This window comes from Phaethon aethereus (genome assembly GCF_964289735.1).
Source record: "Phaethon aethereus genome assembly, chromosome: Z".
NCBI lineage: Eukaryota > Metazoa > Chordata > Aves > Phaethontiformes > Phaethontidae > Phaethon > Phaethon aethereus.
In genome coordinates this window covers 58801840-58822310 of record NC_138577.1, presented here as the reverse complement: position 1 = coordinate 58822310, position 20471 = coordinate 58801840, and the positions used below count along the sequence as shown (strand labels likewise).

The 20471-nt window shown below is 44.7% G+C and overlaps 1 protein-coding gene across 1 annotated transcript in view; it reads left to right on the top strand.

Annotated features, from left to right (window-relative positions):
- Positions 1-2248: 2248 nt before the first annotated feature.
- LOC309415588 (neuronal acetylcholine receptor subunit alpha-7-like) overlaps positions 2249-20471 on the top strand; it is a gene marked incomplete at its 3' end in the record, with an annotated part of 67308 nt that continues 49085 nt past the window's right edge. The window contains exons 1-2 of the mRNA XM_082013137.1: positions 2249-2553; positions 20324-20463. Of these exons, the coding sequence (XP_081869263.1) occupies positions 2475-2553; positions 20324-20463 (219 nt within the window). The 5' untranslated portion in view covers positions 2249-2474. The remainder of the gene's footprint in view (positions 2554-20323; positions 20464-20471) is intronic.

Sequence of the window (20471 nt, the reverse complement as noted above, 5' to 3'; positions counted from 1 at the left end):
CACCTGTGCTGCTTTCTGCCCCTTCTCCAGATACTACGGCCAGCATTTCCCCACGTGTCCCCCGGGCCCTACGGCCGCTGGGGTCAGCCTGGTGGGAGAGGGGGTGCGGTGATGCAGCCCCTGGCCAGGAGGGGTGGGATGTTGGTGCTGACAGGCCCTTCTACATGTGCCAGGTACTATTTTGTTGTTCCCCCCAAAAGCAAGTGCTGCCCAGCTCCAGGCCTGCATCTCTGCAGCTGTTCCCGGGCAAGATGTTTCTAGCCCAGGGGTCTCTGGGGCCAGCTTGTGCCCCACCGCTCATCGCCCCAGGCCTGGCCTCCTCCTCACCGCAGCCTCTGCCCCCACGTCCCGGGGCTCTGCTCTCCCACCAGCCTGCAGTGCCTGGTGCAGCCTCGCTACGGCAGTGCCCAAATCCCTCCCGCACAGAGTCACAACTCGGTGCTGCTCTCTGCATCAGCGTGGGCTTGTACCCTGCCCAGGCAGGAGCCCCAAGAAGTTCAAGAAGGGCGGAAGTGCAAAGTCCTGCCCCTGGGGACGAACAGTCCCAGGCACCAGGATAGGCCGGGGGCCACTCGGCTGGAAAGCAGCTTGTCAGGAAGGGACCTGGGGTTCCTGGTGGACACCAACTTGAATTGAGCTGGCAAGGTGCCCTTGCCACAAAGGTGGCTAACGGTGTCCTGGGCTGTATTGTGAGGAGCGTTGCCAGCAGGCTGAGGCAGGGGATCCTTCCCTTCTCCTCAGCACTGGTGAGGCCCCACCTGGAGCGCTGGGTCCAGTTCTGGGCTCCCCAGTACAAGGGTGATACGGCCATACCAGAGAGAGTCCAGCAAAAGGCCACTAAGATGATGAAGGCAGTGGGGTGTTTTTCATGTGAGGAAAGGCTGAGAGAGCCGGGACTGTTCGGCCTTGCAGAAGAGAAGGCTCAGGGAGGATCTCATCAATGTATATAAAGACTTGGAGGGAGGCTGCAAAGATGTCAGCGCCAGGCTCTTTTCAGTGGTGCCCAGTGGCAGGACCAAAGGCATTTGGGTCAAACTCAAGCCTGGGGGGTTCCCCCCGAGTGTCGGGAAACACTTTTTCACTGTGAGGTGCACTGAGGAGCACAGGTTGCCCAGGGAGGTGGTGGAGCCTCTCTCCTAGAAGACCGTCAGAAGTTGCCTGGATATGGTCCTGGCCAACTGGCTCTAGGTGGCCCTGCTTGAGCAGGGCGGTTGGACAAGATGACCGCCAGAGGTCCCCTCCAACCTCAGCCATTCTGTGATTCTGTGATAAAACCCATATTAGCTACATCTGTAACACTAAGGTGTAGGCTGTGGTTTGCGTAAATTGTTCAGTGCCAGCAGCGAATATTGTGCACTGGGTGAGGCCTTTTTTCCTAGAGCTACTGATGCATGTCCTTCAGGCTCCTGTTATCTCTGTGAGCAGCCCAAAATTGCCTGTTTATGTGCATATCTGCCAAGACCCACTTGAAGACATGACCTGAAACTGGGAGGTGTCAGCACAGAGTTTTCTGCCAGACAGAAGGAGCCAGAGTGCCAACTGCCAGCTACGTATCAGGATGCATCAGCTTTTTTCAAAGTCCTGCACCTGTATTCTGTGACAGAGAATTGAACTAATGTGTAGAACGAGTGAAAGTGTTTACAATGCCCAGGTGATGAATGACATGAACTGTATTCCAGCCTTTTATTTTGTTTGTCTTTGCTGGGGTTCTGAATAAAGTGGAGTGGGTGTGCAGAGGAGCTGTCTTAAGGGATATAGAGTGTGTTGAAAACTCCATAGTAGTGAGCCAACAGCAGTGCGCAGCTTGAGAAGACGGCATTCAGGGCAGTTCCCCTTCTGTGGTGGATGTGATTGCAGGAAGCGGTGCATCAAGAAGTGCAGGAGACTGGCTAGTTTCACGTTCCCCAGCTTCTGCTCTGTTGAATCTCCCCAGCCACCTGTGCTGGGAAAAAGTGCAGGTGCACAGCAGAGGGACCATGCCACAGGTGCTTGCTGCAAATTGCACTGGCACCTGAGAAGGAGCAGGGAGGGACACAAACTCATTTTGCTGGCAAACAGCTCTAGAGGCACTCGCGTGCAAGCACTGGCAGTGCTGCAGGCGTGCTGTCTCACATGAGGTACAATTTGTGGAGATGTGGAAAGCATCTCCCAGGCAGCACGTTCTCCCTCCTTGCCTAACACACAGAGCTGTGCGCGTGGATCACTTGCATTTGCTTCTGACCAGGAAGAGGCTGAGAGTGCCTGGGAATACGAGTTTCAAGCAAAATAACCAGGCTCTTTGTGTTTGGATTTACTGAGCTGATTTGGATCCTGCGGGCTGGGGAATCGCACGAGTAAATGCACTTCTCTCTCCTGGTGGGAAGCTAGTTTGATGCCTTATTACGGTAATTGCCAAATACATCAGTCATTGCAGGCTGTCTCCAAGACTTCACCCTCTTTAAACCTCAAGGCAAGATAGCCAGCCTATTTGGACAATGCTTACAGAAAAGTGCTTGGGATTTGTTTATTCTGGACTGTGTCTCTGGGCATCCTTGTTCCTGTCTTTCTTTAAAGGTAAACTCATCTGTGGTTGTTCAGGGTTATTTTAATTTTTTGTTTTTCTTTTCTTTTTTCTAAACAGTAGTCACATCCTACCCCAACTCTATTTTAAGAAAGACTTATATCTGCATGTAGTTTAAACTTTGTTAGGGTCTAGTGCTGGTCCCACTCAGTTTTGTAATAGGTTTGAATAAGTTTGTGGATCTTACAGTGCTGGGCACCTTCTTTTAAGAAAGGTAAAGGTGTTGGGTTTTTTTGATGAAAAGTGAGTAATTTTCACTTTCAGAAATGAATTGAAATTATTGTGTTCCGAAAGGAATATGCTCTTGCTCTCCTTTAAAAATTTAACCTATCAGTGTTTTTTGGGGAATGAGAAATTGTAAGTCCAGGCTGGACAGAATGTCTGTGAGAACCCTGTAGGTGTGAGGGTGATATGTTGTTGCTCTACAAAGAAAAATGACCAGAAGAAAATTCTTAACTGTTTACTTACTATGCATCATTTGGGAAGATTTATAGCTGCATAAATACATAAATTGTAAATTCTGGGGTTTTTTCTCTTCTAACTTTTAGTATGTTTAATAAGAGTCCTTCCAGGCAGTGATGGGCATAAGTTGGAAATATCTAATAAAAATAATAATGGGCTTCTGTAGTCTAAGGTGTCGCCTGTGACCAATCTATCTTCTGAAGTGTCAGCATATTACAAACAAAAGTAGGAACTGTGTGATTCTTCCAAAACATGGAGGATTTCAAGGCTAACAAAAAAGAATTTTTAAATGAGAAGGGAGGTAGAAATAACCACAGTCCTGAAAGATGCTTAAATGTGCTTTGATAGCTCCCTAAAAGCTTGTTACATGAAACATGTCTGCCTGCAGCAACTGTAAATTCTAAAACTGAGTATTCCAGGTGTGAGGGACCATGCCATGTTATCCACAGATTATGCATAGAGAAAGGAGGATTGTCTTTTTAAAAGAGAGAAAGTGGTCTGCATATTTCAGAAGTTCAGGGGCACGGGAAACTTACATATACGTGATGTTGCCCTGGACTATTCATGCCACGCAGATAATTCCTCATTACTTTAACTGAATCTGCAAAACATCCACACATTTCATTATTACAGGTCCACATTTCAGCTGCCTAGTGTAGCAATGGTATTGCAGAAAAATGATTCCCCACCTTGCTAAATTAAGAACCTTGCTGTCCTTGTTTGTAAGACATTTCTGTGCTACTTCAGGAGCAGAACTAACAGGCAGGTGATGGCAGCTGGTTACGATATAACTCACTTTGTGTGCAGTCCCATTTTGAGCAGTTGTGTATCATGTGAATACTGCCTTTTCAATACTGAGTACTCACTAATTCATCAAGGGGGATGCTTAGTTTCTCTGAGATACACACGAAGACACAAACTGCTTTTATAAATAATTCAGAGAATTTTTTTGTTAGGTGCTTTTACCATCAGCTTACAAGTACGCACTTTTACAGACAACTGCAAAAGCAGAATAAAATGAAACTCTAATGAAAGTGGTGTGTATATGACCTCTGCTTTGTGGATTTTCAAAGAAAAAAAAAAAAAAAAGAAAAGCCCCAGGAATTGTGCAGCTGGGGCAGAAGAGAAAAAAGTCAAGATGATCTTAGCATGTTATCAGTGGCAGAGTCTTTTAACAGTAAGCTCCAGATGAACTCCCCCAGGATTCCTCAGTGCACTCACATGGAAGTCATAGCAAGTCCATCATAACTAACATCACTCTCACATAGTGCTGAGTTGTCTCAACAGAATTCATAACAATTTCTCAACTACTGAAAACTCCTGCAGGGCTGTTTGACAGGAAAGCTGTGAAAAGGACTGGGTAAAAAACAAACAAACAAAAAATTAAGAACTCAGTAATTTTTTCCAGTCCTTTCCGCAAATTTTTGCTTCAACTTGCACTACTGCTAGGAGTCCTGATAGACATGTCATTGCAGCCCTCACTTCTGAAGAATATGGAGCTAGTGATACTTTCTTGGGAATGGGTCCTAGGTAAAATCTGAAACTGGTCCTCAGCCTCCCTGGATCCCAAATGGCATTTCTCAGAGCCAGATGTCACTTCCAGGCCAGGTGTAATCCTTGAAAGAACACCCAGAGGATGAAAGGAGCCTGTGAGTCCCAGCAGATACCTAAAAACCTCAGGTGGAGGGACTTGAAACCCTGCTCAAGGGAGAGATGGAAAGACCCAGTCCTGCTCCTTTCTCTGAGGAAAGTGAGGCCACTGAAATGCCATGCATGCCACACAGAGCAGAGTCAGTCCTCTTAGTTTCTTTGCTCTGTGCAGCCTGACATCAGGGTCATACTCTGGCCATCCAGCTTTGAAAAGCCCAACAAAGGCAAGATGAGGACAGAGCCCCTCCTCTGCAGTCCAGTGAGAATATAAGTGCTCAGCAGTATCAGACAAATCCTATGGCAGGGGATGCTGCAAACGAGCTAACCAGCTAAAAAATATAAATTATAAAGTAACTCAGCCTGACTTGGTGTATCCAGCTGGTGCAAAACAGCTTTTCTTTGTCTCAAAATACAGATTTGAATTCCTGTGCTACACACACTAATTTCATGCTTTCTCACAGCTTCTCTGATTCAGATGAGCTCTGGTGATCACATCAGAACACACTGGTGATCTCTAGGAGCAAATCCTTACAAAGATACTGTTCTTCATTCACTTTCATGCAAGCACGTGCTGTTTCTGCAGCAGCAGTAGCATTGGCAATACAGTTTCAAAAGGCCAGATTCTGCTGCCAAGCTACAGTTCCTCTAATGTAAGATGGTTAGACTGAGGTGACATGAGTTTAGAGATCTGTATATCAGGAAGAACCAAGGCTGGTACTTAAATACCTATAAATGGAGTCAAAACTTCAGCTGGGCAGGACTGACGGAACTGCAGTGAGCTGTGTTAATCAAACGGGTTTATTCCAAAGAGGCACTGTTGAATAGATGTGAGAAGTCCTGTATCTTAACAGAGTACAATGTAATGTTGTTGGTAACTTAGGTGAATGGTGAAGGAGATCTTTAAAGGACCTTTAGATCTCATAAATGTTACCAGACTAGAACCGGGTGTTAAAGTCAGATCATTTAGAATCTTTCGTACTCTTAATTTGAGGTCTGAATGTCTCATTCACCTCAGTTCCCCACATTCTTTATGTTGATGCTCTGAGTTGTATCACTCTACTGAGTGGTACACAGTCTCAAAGGTAACAATGCAGCTGATGCAAGTTTAAAATAGAAAAGATATGAGGAAGACCTTTGCTTGTACAAGTAGGTCTTTTCTTCCCTATTAGCTAAAAAGATGCCATACATGTAACTTGCAGAGATGGGAAATTAATGCCAGACCCCTGCCGTTACTATGACATCTGGGAGCACAGACAGCAGAGTCTGGTCACTGGATGCTGACAGTGTGCTAAGGCATCACATATGGAAGGAATCAGATGGGATTGTAAGTACTTGTCACAGCACATGTCTGTTTATAGCTGTCGCTCTGCTCTGATCATGAACACTAGTGCAAAAACGTGTCAACACATTTAAGACAAGCAGGCAGAGTCCTAGGCAAATCTCTGAGATGATTTCCTGTGTGTTACTGTCTGCTAGAGTAACTTCCTGTACATGCTTGCTCTTGAGACTGACTTTTCAGTTCAATGAACCAGACTTCATGTTCAGTCACTAATCTTCTATGTGTGTTGAGTGGCACAGCTCTAAGGCTGCTCTGTATTATTGTAGGCACATTTGCAACTGTGGAGCTGGCCTAAGCTTGTGAGAAGTTGCCCGGCTCCAGGAAAGTTGGAGGTACTTCCATGCACATCAGCTGATAGTGACCTGGGATAAATCTTGTGTTAAGTATCCTCAAATGTCACTAAGAAAAGTGGGAATGTTCCTGAAAAAACACCTGGGCCCTGACATCACCAGCACCTTTTGTTATATGCACCTGCTGATATAGTACTCTGCATGTAGGGAGGGATCCAGGAGCAGATAGAGTGCACAAGAAAGTAGCATCCGTCTTGTCTTTGGGATGATGCCAGATGGTGCCTTGGGAGCCTTCGGCCTTGCTCCAGCACAGGGGGCCTTCTGATGATCTCAGAGCAGAAGTTCCCATTCCAGGCACAGGATTCACATCCTAAAGACAGCTCCAGAGCTTTTTTCTCTCTCTGGTTTGTTCTCCTAAGACATGTGGACGATGGGATGGCAGCAATGTCCTGAGCAAAGGTTAGTGCAGAATTTCATTTTTATGTCACAAGCAAGGAGGGAGATACAAAGTCTCTCCAGCTCTAGGGTGTGACTAAAGCAGATCGAAACCCTTTGCATCACTCCTGATGTGGTTGTTTGAGGATGCCTACTGCCTAGAGATTCTGCATCATCTAATTAAGGAAGAGAGTAAATCCGCCTGGGACAAGTAGGGCTAGCACTGGCAATCAGTACCATCCAGGGGAATGAAAAAAGTACACAGTAGCTTATTGCTGTTTTGGGACACAATCCTGAACAAATATGGCTTGAAGAAAGTGTTTTGCATATCCAGTACTTTCTGCATTGAGCAAAGCAGCTGATGATGAGGCTGAGACCAGAACTAGATGATGTGTTTGGAAATAACAGTCTTTCCATCTGGGGCTTGAAATTAAGTCAGTAAATTGCAATGGGAGGAGAACTAGTAGTCAGCGTTAGTACCTATGCATGTCAACAGTGAGGGGCAGGTGGCTCTGTCCTGCCTTGCTATCAGTTGGCTTTGCTTAGTTAGAGAAACTGTGGTTACCAGAGTACTGAAACGGATGTCTGCAATCCAATCACCTTCCAGAAATGGATGTCTTGCAGTATTTACTGTATTCCTGAATGTTGCAGAGAAAGCCACAGTCCTCATTTCTGTCCTTAATATAACATCGATTTGGACAGAAAAAGTACTTAGAGGGAAAGGGCAGGCTTGAGGAGATCTCATATTGCATGGGGGACTCAAACAGCCTAAAGCCACTTTGCAGATTGGGCTCACGAGACGGTACACTGTGTTCCCTGAAGCTCAGCTGTGGCTACGGGGAAAAGAATCTCTGGTCACCTAGATCTCCACCATGCTAAAAGGGAAAATTAAGTTCTAAATGGGAAAAAGGTATGTTTCTGGCAGCTGAGGTGGGAGAGGACCTGATCTATACAGATTCATAGACTGGTAGAATAGAATAGATTGAGTGCTCACTCAGTAAGTTTGCAGACGACACGAAGTTGGGCATGAGTGTATCTGCTGGAAGGTAGGAGAGCTCTGCAGAGGGATCTGGACAAGATGGATCAATGGGCTGAGGTCAACTGTATGAGGTTTAATAAGGCCAAGTGCCAGGTCCTACACTTGGGTCACAACAACCACGTGCAACACTACAGGCTTGGGGAGGAGTGGCTGGAAAGCTGCCTGGCGGAAAGGGACCTGGGGGTGCTGGTTGTCAGCTGGCTGAACATGAGCCAGCTGTGTGCCCAGGTGGCCAAAAAGGCCAACAGCATCCTGGCCTGTATCAGAAATAGTGTGGCCAGCAGGAGTAGGGAAGTGGTTGTGCCCCTGTACTTTGTACTTGCCACTGGTGAGGCTGCACCTCGAACACTGTGTTCAGTTTTGCGCCCCTCACTACAAGAAGGACATTGAGCTGCTGGACCATGTCCAGAGAAGAGCAACAAAGCTGGTGAAGGGTCTGGAGAACAAGTCTTATGAGGAGCGGCTGAGGGAACTGGGGTTGTTTACTCTGGAGAAGAGGAGGCTGAGAGGAGACCTTATTGCTCTCTACAACTACCTGAAAGAGGGTTGTGGTGAGGTGGATGTTGGTCTCTTCTCCCAAGTAACTAGCAGTAGGATGAGAGGAAGTGGCCTCAAGTTGTGCCAGGGGAGGTTTAAACTGGATATTAGGAAAAATTTTTTTACTGAGAGAGTGGTCAAACATTGGAATAGGCTGCCCAGGGAGGTGGTGGAGTCACCATCCCTGGAAGTGTTCAAAAAACATGTCGACGTGGTACTTCAGGACATGGTTTAGTGGGCATGGTGGTGTTGGGTTGATGGTTGGACTTGATGATCTTGAAGGTCTTTTCCAACCTTAATGATTCAGTGATTCTGTGAATGACTTGGCTGGAAGGGATCTACAGAATTTGTCCCGTCCAAACCCTCTTCTCAGAGCAGGGACAGCTCTGTTAGGTTGCTTCTTGGGTGGTCAAGCTGGGAAGATCTTCAAGGATGGTGGTCTCTCCTTTTCCTCAGAGAGAAAATGGCTCCCCTTATACCATGAGAATGCACCATGACACAGCTTGTATCTGATTAGTGCTGTCCCTCTGCACCTCCTAGAAGAATCTGTCTCCTTCATCATAAAGCCCTTCTTCATGGCAGCTGAACGCAGACAAAAGAGCTCCCCTGTGCTTTCTCATCCTCAAGCTGATCAAAGGCATGTCTCCACTGATTAGAAAGCGGACATGCTGTGCTCCAGAAGGTTGTCTTAGTGGCCTCCGCTCAACTCACTCCACAGGGTCAGTGTATGCCTTGTGCTGTCCTAGGGAGGCTTTATTAGGCACAGAGGTAACTGTGTGTCATGCAGTGGATCTCACTGAAGTTGAATTTAGGCTGGCTGTAGAGGAGGATGCTGCTTAGTGTTTTCATCACCTCTGAGTCAGTATGTTTGGGAAAAAAACAAAAGCAGGAGTACATATAATGATGCAGAAAATACATTCCGTAATTCTTAGCCACGTTGTGCTCTTTTTGAAGAACTTCCTCATCTGCAAAGTGGCAGAGCAGGTCATGACAAATGATGGAGTACATTCTCTTGAATACTCTGTCATTTTAAAAAAGTCATCAATAAACTGAAATCTTGTTGAGCAGCTGTAACAATAGGAAAATAAGATAAAAAATGAAATAAATAGTTGTTAGATGGTTTATAGTTGTCAGTGTTTTAAGTGGCAAACAGGCAGCAACTTTGAATTGCACCTATTCTTGTTCAGGCTTCAAATACAATTCATAAAAGGCAATGGGACAGTTTCAAGAGCTCTAAGCAAAAGAATTGCCTTTCTAATACAGACAAACAGCTATCCTGCAGCATACTCTCTGCAGCAGTGTTTGTTTAAGGTCTAAGCCTTCTAATGTAGTGTCCAAAGATATTAGGGTGCCCAATATAATTTACTTTATAATTCAATTTTATTGGACTTGTATCTCAGGCCAAGTACTTCAGCACTCCTGCCATCATCAGATCTACTTATGCATTGACTGACAATGACAACGAGAAGGCAGGATGATAGAGAAAGGATAGATCGAATGAAAACAGGTGTCTGGGTAAGGAGAGGAGACATCCTGCTCCAGAGGATGCCTCTTCCCAAGTGGGAAAATCATTTCCCCTTTGTGTCAAAATGCTCTAGCAGACTCAGGAAGTCTGTATGCTGGGGAATACATGAGGGCAGACCAGACAGCACAGAGTCAGCCAAAACAAAATACTTCTTGCAGTTTCAAGCGTCTTAGGTCAGATCTTCATAGACCTTGGTTTGATTGGTCACAAGTCTAATTTGCTCAGAGCTAGTCATTTAGCTCATCAAGACAGTCTTAGGAGCAGCTTTTGTCTTCAGTGTGAAATAAATTCAGACTCACTGCTGAGAATTTTCATGCCTCTGTTTACAGTTCCCTTTGTCTTTGAAGACCTGCATCACTAAATCCTCAGACTTCTTTCCCTTGGAAAAAATTCCTTGATAACAGCGACTGCCAAACCTTTGCTGCCAAAACCTCCAAACTATCACCAGCCAGCCAGCAGCACAGCATCTTTCACATTGACAGGCAGTAAGTTTAGCTTGGTCTAGTGAACATTCAACAGTGCTGCTTAAAATAGGGCTGAGTCTCATCTACAGATCTTTTATGTAAGTTTTGCTTCCCAAGTAGGAAACTAGCTCAGATTTAGGAAAATGTGTCTTCATCTTTCCCAGTTCAGGTAGTAAGCACTGAAAAGGAGGAAAAATAAGCAGCCGTTCAAGATGCAGTCCAGATTTTCATCAGGGTAGCCCACATCCCTTTCACAGGGCTCTAACACCATATTTCACATCATCCAGCATTTGGGTTTCTGTTATTGGAAAGACAAGCTTGCAACTTTCTCTGCATTCCCAGATCCATGTTCACTTTGGAGATTTGTGCCATGCCTGTGCCTTGCAGCCAGTGCAACTCTCACTTTGCTCACAGGCAACAGCTGAGACTTGCGTGATGCAGGAAGAAGGCAGGAGAAGCCACCACTAACCTTGCCTATTGCATCTTCAATACCTTTGCTGCTTAGTATTGCTATGCAAGTACAACTGGCAGGCTGGCAAAGCAAAAGTTCATTGTTCAGGAAGCTATCCACCTCTGGGATCATAAACAATTGTCACTCACCAGCACTGCAGAAGAAGGGGAAAGAATCACTGCAACAGCTTTGGGCACACTGTGTGGTTCATTTCCACTATATTACTGTCTGTAGCATTTCCACTCCAACCTGTCCTCTGCATTTCCCAGAGAAATTAAACAATGTCACCTCTGCTTCAGTAACATCACCCTGAGGCAATGGTTTTGAGGCAAGATCGCTCCCTCACCTCTGAACTATGAAAAAAGGAACAAGCTTTCTCTGCCTAGTAAAGACATGTCTATGACTAATGAATAGCACTTAGGAGAACTAAGTTTGGGGTTTTATCTTTGCTCTCTTCATGTCTGGGTGACAAAATAACTTAGCTTTCTCTTTCTGGGAGAACTTTTCTTTGTCCTCTTCTAGGGTCCTGCTGACCCGGGCCATGGGCTTCTTTCTAACTATATTGTGACATTTTCAGGGTGGAAAGTGGAGCCTGAAAAACTGCGTTGCACAGTAAAGTGAAGATTTCATTGCAGCCTCTGTCACTGCTATTATCTGCACTGGGTTTAGGGAATCATCTTAGCTATCATCTTCTCAGCCCCACTCAGATTTGCTGTCCACTGAAATAATTATTACACCTGTCTGTTCACATATGGCTTTCCCAGGTCTGAGCTCTCCACACGTGCCTGGCATGGTGTTGAGTGAGCTTTTGATGGGGAGGTGCAGATTCCCTGTGATCTTTTTCAGAGCTGTCTGTGAATGCTGTGCAGGTTTCTATGGTGGCTACATCATTGATAGCACTTGGTTAGTGAAGTTCGTAGTGCTTTCCTAAGACGGGTTTTCCCTTGTTTACTGGTTTGGGTGCTGAAACACGTAGAGGTGAAGGGATGTGACAAGTTGATCTGCAAGTCAGTGGGAGCAGCGAGTTTAGAATCCCACTCCAATACACTGGTGACCACACCACCAGTATCTCACTTTTGTTATATGATTTTGTTTCTTTCCGTTGGCTTCCATTACTGGCCCTCCCCACAAATCCCAGGATGGCTGGTAAAAGCCACCTTCAGGCAGCCACAGCTCTCTGTAACATGCGTAGCAAGGGGAGTCATCTTCTTCACCACTGCTCCAACCCCTTCCTCCGGTGCTCCCTCCACATCTAGCACTGTAGTAACTACAGCTATATTGCGTGGAGCTAATGTAAACTAGCATTACACTAAAAATACATTTTTTTCCCCTTCTGCCTCTAGCCAGTTATATTTCTGACCTGGAGCAATGAGGCCATTTAGCGTACATTTGAGAGGTGTCCCGTGTTAATATCTTAATGTGTGTCTCTTCATCTTGTGCATATATCTCAGCCTTTAAAACATCTGCACCAAGCCGGCAGGACCAAAAATATAATCCCATCCTTTCATTATGTAATGGCCTATATTCTGTTTTTAGAATGTTGTCATGTGCTTAAAGTCTTTGAGCTGAAACTTTTCTGAGCGTACCCTTAAATACCCATCTCTGCTGGGAGCTCTTTATCTGCTATGAAAGAACAGAAATGACCAATATCAGGAAGATTAGGCCCTTTTTACCTAGCAAAACATGGCATTTCTCACATTCCTCTGGGTATCTAATGAGTTTTTTGTGTAAGATGCAGGAACAATTTGCATAGTGAAAGCCAAAGATTAGAGTCAAAAATTACCCAGAAGGGAAGTAGATTAAAAAGAAGTTTTAAACAGGAGAAGCATTCAAATACACAACACAGCCACACACACAGGGTTAAGGCAGCTGATGTGATTCCATCGTTTCTTATGCGAGTACTCTACCCTGAAAGTGTAATGGCATGTGTTTTGAAGCAAAGGACATTGAAAGAAATAATGCATTTCCAGCCAGAGACCGAAACGACAACACTGCACATAAGAACAAAAGCAGATGGGACACATCTGTGTCTCTGGGGATCGAGTGACATATGGCAGTGGCATGCTTTACATTCTCAGAAATCTGCAAAATATACAAAATAAGTGGGTGTTTTTTTATAGCTACCAAAAAATTAGAATGTGTCACATTTTTCTAAGGGCTGTTGCCTTTCCAATTCTTTATGCCAATGAAGTAGCCTGTGAAACAACCTGCTTTTTCTCTGATACTACTCCTGTTACTTCCCCCATAATTCATAATTGCATGTAGTGTGTGTCTCCCTGTGATCATTCTATTTGCATTCCTGAAGAAATAGCTAAAAATCTCTGTAAGAGTACAGTGATAAACTAAAAAAAAAATAAGTATGAAAGAGGAGCTATGGCAAAAGAATCTGCAGGTTGTTAGGAAAATAATTGGAAATTCTAGGATTTAGCTCTCACACCTATAGGTTTTCCTAATGTCTTTTTGCTCTGTAAATGTTCCAGACATAACAAGATTGTATACAATCATTATACAGCAAAATACAACAATACCTCTCAGTATAATTACACTGTTTTCAAAAAAGGCCAGAATTCCACTCAATTTCTTTTATGAAACTGTAGAACAAACAAACAAACCAAAACAGAGGGAATGTGTTAAAGTAACAATACAGAGAGAAAAAAATGACAAAGATCTGGTGAAACACCTGTAGAAGGTACAAAGGAGTGAATAAATACCACAACCACAATATTGTTGCAGTTTAGGACCTTTTATGAAATAGTAGGCGACAAGATATTTAAAAGCAATGATGTAATGGACCCGGAATATGCTGTTGATTTTAACTTACTGTGCTCTGCAAAGAGGTTGTATATGCAAACTATTCTAGGAACCTTTTTGTGAAGAGAAGAAAAAAAAGGCATGTTTTGTAATTCGGAGACATGTTAGCATGCATATATGTAAATATAAAGTGATAAGGGAAGAATATGATGTTTGGTATGAAAACCATTGTCGTCTTTTAGGTAACGGTAACTCCCATAATCTTGTATGAATAAAGTAATAACTTGTGTGTAAGGCTCAGCCCTCTGCCAAAAGAAATGAGCAACAGCTAGAAAACATTCAGCTAGCAGCTGGACAAACAAAACGTTCAAGGATTATGAAAATAAAGCCAAGGAACACTATGAACCAGAGGTGGAAGAGTCAGTAAATAAATACGGGTACCTTGGCTGAAGACTTCTTGGAAATCCATGTCCTGCTACCTACCCTCTTGTTAATATTTCATTATTTATTCTTTACTGTACATAGCAAGCCATTACATGGTTTATACCAGGGATGCTTATTCAAGGAGTTGATCATTTTTGGAGCAAACCTGGGGAAATGGTAAAGGCTGGACTCTTTGAATAGAATAGAATAGAATCATTAAGGTTGGAAAAGACCTTCAAGATCATCAAGTCCAACCATCAACCCAACACCACCATGCCCGCTAAACCATGTCCTGAAGTACCACGTCGACATGTTTTTTGAACACTTCCAGGGATGGTGACTCCACCACCTCCCTGGGCAGCCTATTCCAATGTTTGACCACTCTCTCAGTAAAAAAATTTTTCCTAATATCCAGTTTAAACCTCCCCTGGCACAACTTGAGGCCATTTCCTCTCGTTCTACCGCTAGTTACTTGGGAGAAGAGACCAACACCCACCTCACCACAACCCTCTTTCAGGTAGTTGTAGAGAGCAATAAGGTCTCCTCTCAGCCTCCTCTTCTCCAGAGTAAACAACCCCAGTTCCCTCAGCCGCTCCTCATAAGACTTGTTCTCCAGACCCTTCACCAGCTTTGTTGCTCTTCTCTGGACATGGTCCAGCAGCTCAATGTCCTTCTTGTAGTGAGGGGCCCAAAACTGAACACAGTGTTCGAGGTGCGGCCTCACCAGTGCCAAGTACAGGGGAACAATCACTTCCCTACTCCTGCTGGCCACACTATTTCTGATATCAGGCCAGGATGCTGTTGGCCTTCTTGGCCTTCTGGGGACACTGCTGGCTCATGTTCTGCTGGCTGTCAGCCAGCACCCCCAGGTCTCTTTCCGCCGGGCAGCTCTCCAGCCACTCCTCCCCAAGCCTGTAGCATTGCATGGGGTTGTTGTGACCAAAGTGCAGGACATGGCACTTGGCCTTATTAAACCTCATACAGTTGACCTCCATCCATCAATCCATCTTGTCCAGATCCCTCTGCAGAGCCTTCCTGCCCTCCAGCAGATCCACACTGCCACCCAACTTGATGTTGTTTGTAAACTTAGTGAGTGAGCACTCGATCCCCTCATCCAGATCATTGATAAAGATATTAAACAAGACTGGCCCCAAAACTGAGCCCTGGGGAACACTGCTTGTGACTGGCCACCAATCCATTCACCACCACTCTCTGGGCTTGGCCATCCAGCCACTTTTTAACTCAGCAAAGTGTACACCTGTCTAAGCCATGAGCTGCCAATTTCTCCAGGAGAATGCTGTGGGAGATGGTGTCAAAAGGCTTTAGTAAAGTCCAGGCAGACAACATCTATAGCCTTTCCCTCATCTACTAGGTGGGTCCTACCCAGATGTTTGGGTTATTTATTTTATTTTTATCTTTGCAGATAGAAGAGATATCTGAGTCAGACCAAGATCAGCATGTCTTAGGTCACCATAAAACATATAGACCAACTGAGGCAGCTCTCCTTGCCATCACTGGCAATAGGATATAGGGAGTTCAGTCTGAGCTTAAGTTTGGGCATACACAGCTGCTGACTTGGAGCTGAAATCAGGCAGTACCAGCTTGATCTAATTTAATTGCAGTGCTTCAGAGAATTCAAACCCTTTTAGAGACACCATGAAGGCCCTCAGTCAGTATGAGACACCATCTGTGTAAGTCTCATCAGAAGTGCCTCTCTGCCTCTCCTATGAATCCAGTGAAGTTCAAATGTAATTTGGACTTACTGTCCAAATATATGGATGCAGTTATTAACTAGCTTCTAGGCGTGCTTCAAGGAGGTGTCTGCAATTTTTTTTTTAATATACAATTATCCCGTGTTTCAGTCCTAGTGTCTCGGCCTAACCTGCCTGGGATATTGCAACATGTCTTCAATTAATAAAGAGAATGAAATCTCACATGCAGACCATGTGTGTGGAAGGAAAGAGCTCAGACTGTAAGCTAATAATGAGATGCTTTATTTCCTGTTGAAATAATTCAAGGCAAGCATATTGTAGGGGAACAAAGGATGAGAAGGACAGATTTTCAGATGCATTTCAGAAATAAACCCATAGGGAAGCTGCCACCTTCTTTTTTTTTTTTTTTTTTCTGCAAGTTTTTACTTCACATCATAGGACTCCTTGATCCAGGACAGAGGATACCACACAGTACTACGCTACCTGGGGAGCTCCCTAGTCTCACAGTAATGCATTTGGAGGGACCCACATTTTCTTGTATCTCCTCTTAAAGGAGATAATAGCATTCTGCAATAGTGAAATAGCTCCTAAGCAGGTTACCTTGCTGTGCAATTCTCAGCAATGCCATCCTAGAAAGAAAGACGAAATACAATTATATAGCACATAATCCCAAGAGACTGGTAGCTGTTTATAGGTCATGTTGATCAATCAGTGGACTTCTTGCAGACTTCTTTGTACATGCAGAAGCACGTGAGGAGATTCAGAGAGGTATTTAAGAGTTGAATGTGGTCCATGAATATCTCTGTTGTCCATAGAGCTCTTCACAAAACCACTGGGGGACTCCATTCCTGATGTGGATTGGTTGCCTTGCGTGCCTCCCAATTGCCTGCAAACTGCAGGAGCAGTTTAGGGGACTATTTCAGATCATTCAAAGAGTGAAGCTTGAGGAACAACCTAGTCCTTGGTCTAGTAACTCCATGCCTTGTTTGTACTGAGGATCACAGAACTGGACCCCGCACTCAAGGTGTGTCTCACCAGCACTAAGTAGAGAGAAAGGATCACCTCTCCTGACCTACTGGTGAGGCTCTTCCTGATGCAGCTCAGGATGCTGGTGGCTTTTGCTGCAAGTCTGCATTGCCAGCTTATGGTCAACTTGGTATCTATAAGGACTCCCACGGCTTTTCTTCTAACCTGCTCTCCAGCTACTGGACCCCCAGTCTATCCTGCTGCCTGTGGTTACTCCTCCTCACGTGCAGGGTTTTACACTTCCTTTCATTGACCTTCATGAGGTTCCTGTCAGCCATTTTTCCAGTTTTTCAAGATCCCTCTGAATGTCAGCAAAACCATGTGCTGTATCAGCCACTCCTCCCAGTTTTGTACCGTCTGAAAACTTGCTGTCAGGTGCACTCTGTCTCATCATTCATAATCACGTTAAACAACATTGGCCCTGGTATCCACCCCTGGAGTACTCCATCACTGTCTGTCCTTCAGCTGGCCTTTGTGCTGCTGGCTACAACCCTCTGAGCCTGACAGTCCAGCCACTTTTCAGCCACCTCACTGTTCACTTATCTAGCCTGTAAGGCATAGACGAATGTCTATGAGGATGTTCCTGGAGATGGTGTCAAAGTCTTGCTAAACTTGAGATAAACATCATACGCTACTCTGCCCTCAAATTTTAATGAGATTTTATGTTTTCCGACTGCTTCAAAGATAATTCAGAAACAAACTGTCTGAGGCAGTGGGACATAAGAGGCAAGTAAGTCTGGCATTGCTTTTGGAAGACTGACCTGGCAACCTTAAATATTGACGTCCAGCTTCCAGCCTAATTTAAAAGACTGCTTTTGGTTAGATTTCTGTAACTGAGGGGTAAGCAGTGGCAAACCTTATTCCACCACTACTCCTGAGAGATCCAGACTTCCCCATCACCAGCAAACACTCCATTTAGCACACAGAGATGTAGTGTCACAATGCATTAGCAAAAGCATTAGAAGGGAAAAAAGCAGAAATGTCTCCGGAGTATGAAACGTGAAGTATTTGAAGATTACAATTTAAAGAAGATATAAGTCTGACTTGTCACCCACCTCAGTTCCATCTCCAAAGCAGCTGTAGCAGAGAGATGGCAGTGTGATTAGACTAGCCAGGTCTTTGTAGTACCAACGGCTGCCGTGGCTATTTGCCAGGGCAGCCCAACGGCTCCATTGCTTCTGAATCCATGTAATTTTGTAAGCAAAAGCAGACAGCACACAAACATGTGGTCACCAATGCCAACTCAGCAGGCTAAGAATAGATCAGCTAAGACTGTGTTAACAATTTCAGATACAAAAGGTCTCAAAGTAATAGGATCATATTACAGAGGGAAGAGTTGAAGAAAGGGTGGAAAATCAGGTGCAGAATTGCAGTACTAGGCTACTTCAGCTCACAAAGGGCAAGGGGCCTGGCTTCAACATGGTTGGAGCACACAGTACAAAGACACTTTCTGAAGCACACAGCAAAGGATTATGCTCATATGCAAGTCAGACCTCTGTTGAGGGGGGCTGCTTTAATGTACCATGACAGTGGTGGTACCAGCGCACTCTAGCAGCCCAGCTGACTTCCAGAGACTGGTGAAGGGCACTTTTCCCTTGTATAATCTAAGCCAGCCAGTTTAAAAGGAAGGTTAAAGGCAAATATTACATAAATACCTAAGATGAGAGCAATAGTTCAGGCAGTTATTTCTTCCCTAAAGCACAGGACCATGGGGGAGTAGTGGTGCTGGGGAGGGCAGCTGAGTGAAAGGACAGCAAATTTTCGCAGAATAAAGAGCCTTTTTCCTTATAACAATGTGTAGTGATTTTCATTGGTTTCCTTTCCACAGAAGGATCTCACAAGGGAGTTGGGGTCTGCTGAGGCACTGGAAAGCAATTACCAAGGCCATAAGAGAGGACCCTAAAACATTGCCTTGCAGGGAAGCTTAAGCTAGTGAAGGAGAGATACTGTGGCCAGAGCTTGTCTTTGCTGCTGATGAAAACATAACATCCAGTACTGATGTATCAACAAGGGCTATTGGAACAGCGCTTACAGCATCTGCTCTTCTGGATTCCCATGATCATGTAATGTATTATGCAAGAGCAAAGAGGGCCCATGAAGATGATGTGTTGGTGTAACTTATCAAAATAAAAAAAATACTCTTCCTCCTTGTTCACCAGGTACTGGCATACTGGAAAGCCAGTATGTATCAGGAAGAAGAGAACATGAATTAAACAGACTTATAAACTGTTTATAAACTACATTTGTTATTAGCTTTAAAAAGCATGGCTGCTGTGTTGGAGAGCAGCCTGTTCCACTGCAAGGTTTGCTGAGAACAGTAAGAGTCTGGGGAAGGCAGAACTGGTTGTTACCGTTTGTTCGCATTCTCAAAAAGATATTCCTCATAACCACTGTGAGTGGAGTCCTGGTCTCCATGTGCAGAGCTCTGTTCAAAAGTTAAAAAAATTCACACACAGAGACCAGCAGATGCAGTATATAAAAAATGTTTCAGTGCAAAGTAATAATAATTTAGAGTGCAGATTCCCTGCCAGGGACTAGATTTCTACAGTTCAGGGAATACACACTCATGCTGACAAGACTGTTTTGGCCTCAGGGAACTTCCAGCCCATGACCCTCACACTGTTAGATGCAGATCTTAGGTACAGCTCAGGCTGCCACTAGCCAGAGCACCAACACCAACACTGTTTTGGGGAACCCAAGCTCCTGGGCAGTGTGTCCCAGCAAAGTGCTCACCTTCCTGTGGGAAGAGACCCAAGCCATCACTGCTACCCTGCCCCACCCATGGTTGTTGTGGCAAGGAAACCTGCTCACGCACGTCAGATGGATGCTCTCCACACCTACTCCAAAGCTGGGGAACAGGAGCATCTTGCAGTTGAAGCATAGACTGAAATTCTGCTAGTCTTTAGCATGCTCATGCATTTGCATGACAACTTCTGTGTTGAGGCTGTTCCCAGTGGAAGCTGAGTTGGACACGTAAATGAAATTCAGTATCCATATACACACCTGTCAAATACTCTAGCCTTCATACCACCACCTCATTAGGTGTTAACAAAGTGTGCTGGCATCAGAAAGAAAAAAGGCAAGGGAACTAACACAAAGCCTGGAAAGACTGCCACACAAAACTGAAGAGGGTATGAAGAAGGCTTGTTACTGTTTCCTGAGCACAGAAAAGGGCCAGATACATCAGCCCCAAGAAATATGAATACCTGTTACTCACCCTGGGTAAACACACAATATGTCCAAGTAATACCAGTGCTGGCGTACAGCAGCCAGTTTCTGGGAAATAAGAACAAGCAAATAAAAGTACTCTGACTGCCTTCCAAGGAAGCAGTCTGGTAGTTTCGGAGCCACATCTCCACTGACCACCAGCAGGAGGGGCACCAAAGGAGGGGCACATTTACTCAGAGCCCCAAAGGCTGTTCAGTAGTTTCTGAGTATTAGAAATGAGTTGCTGTGTTAGTAGTTAATTTTTTTTTAAGAGCTGACCAGTCACATATGCAGAAAAACTGTGTCTGTCACACCTATGTGCAGAGTTTTGGGGATTATTTTGAGAACAGCTTTCAAATTACAAACATACTAAGAGGGGTTTCTCAACAAAACGAGCAACAGGGACAGTATGACAAGCTGGAATGACAGATGCCTTCTTTCTTTTCCCCTAGTCTCTCAGCAGGGTGAAAGCCAGAGACGCTTGTACAGAGAACTGCTGAGAAATTACAATCGTCTTGAACGACCAGTAGTGAATGACTCCCAACCCCTTGTAGTCGAACTCCAGCTTTCTCTGCTGCAGATAATTGACGTGGTAAGTTA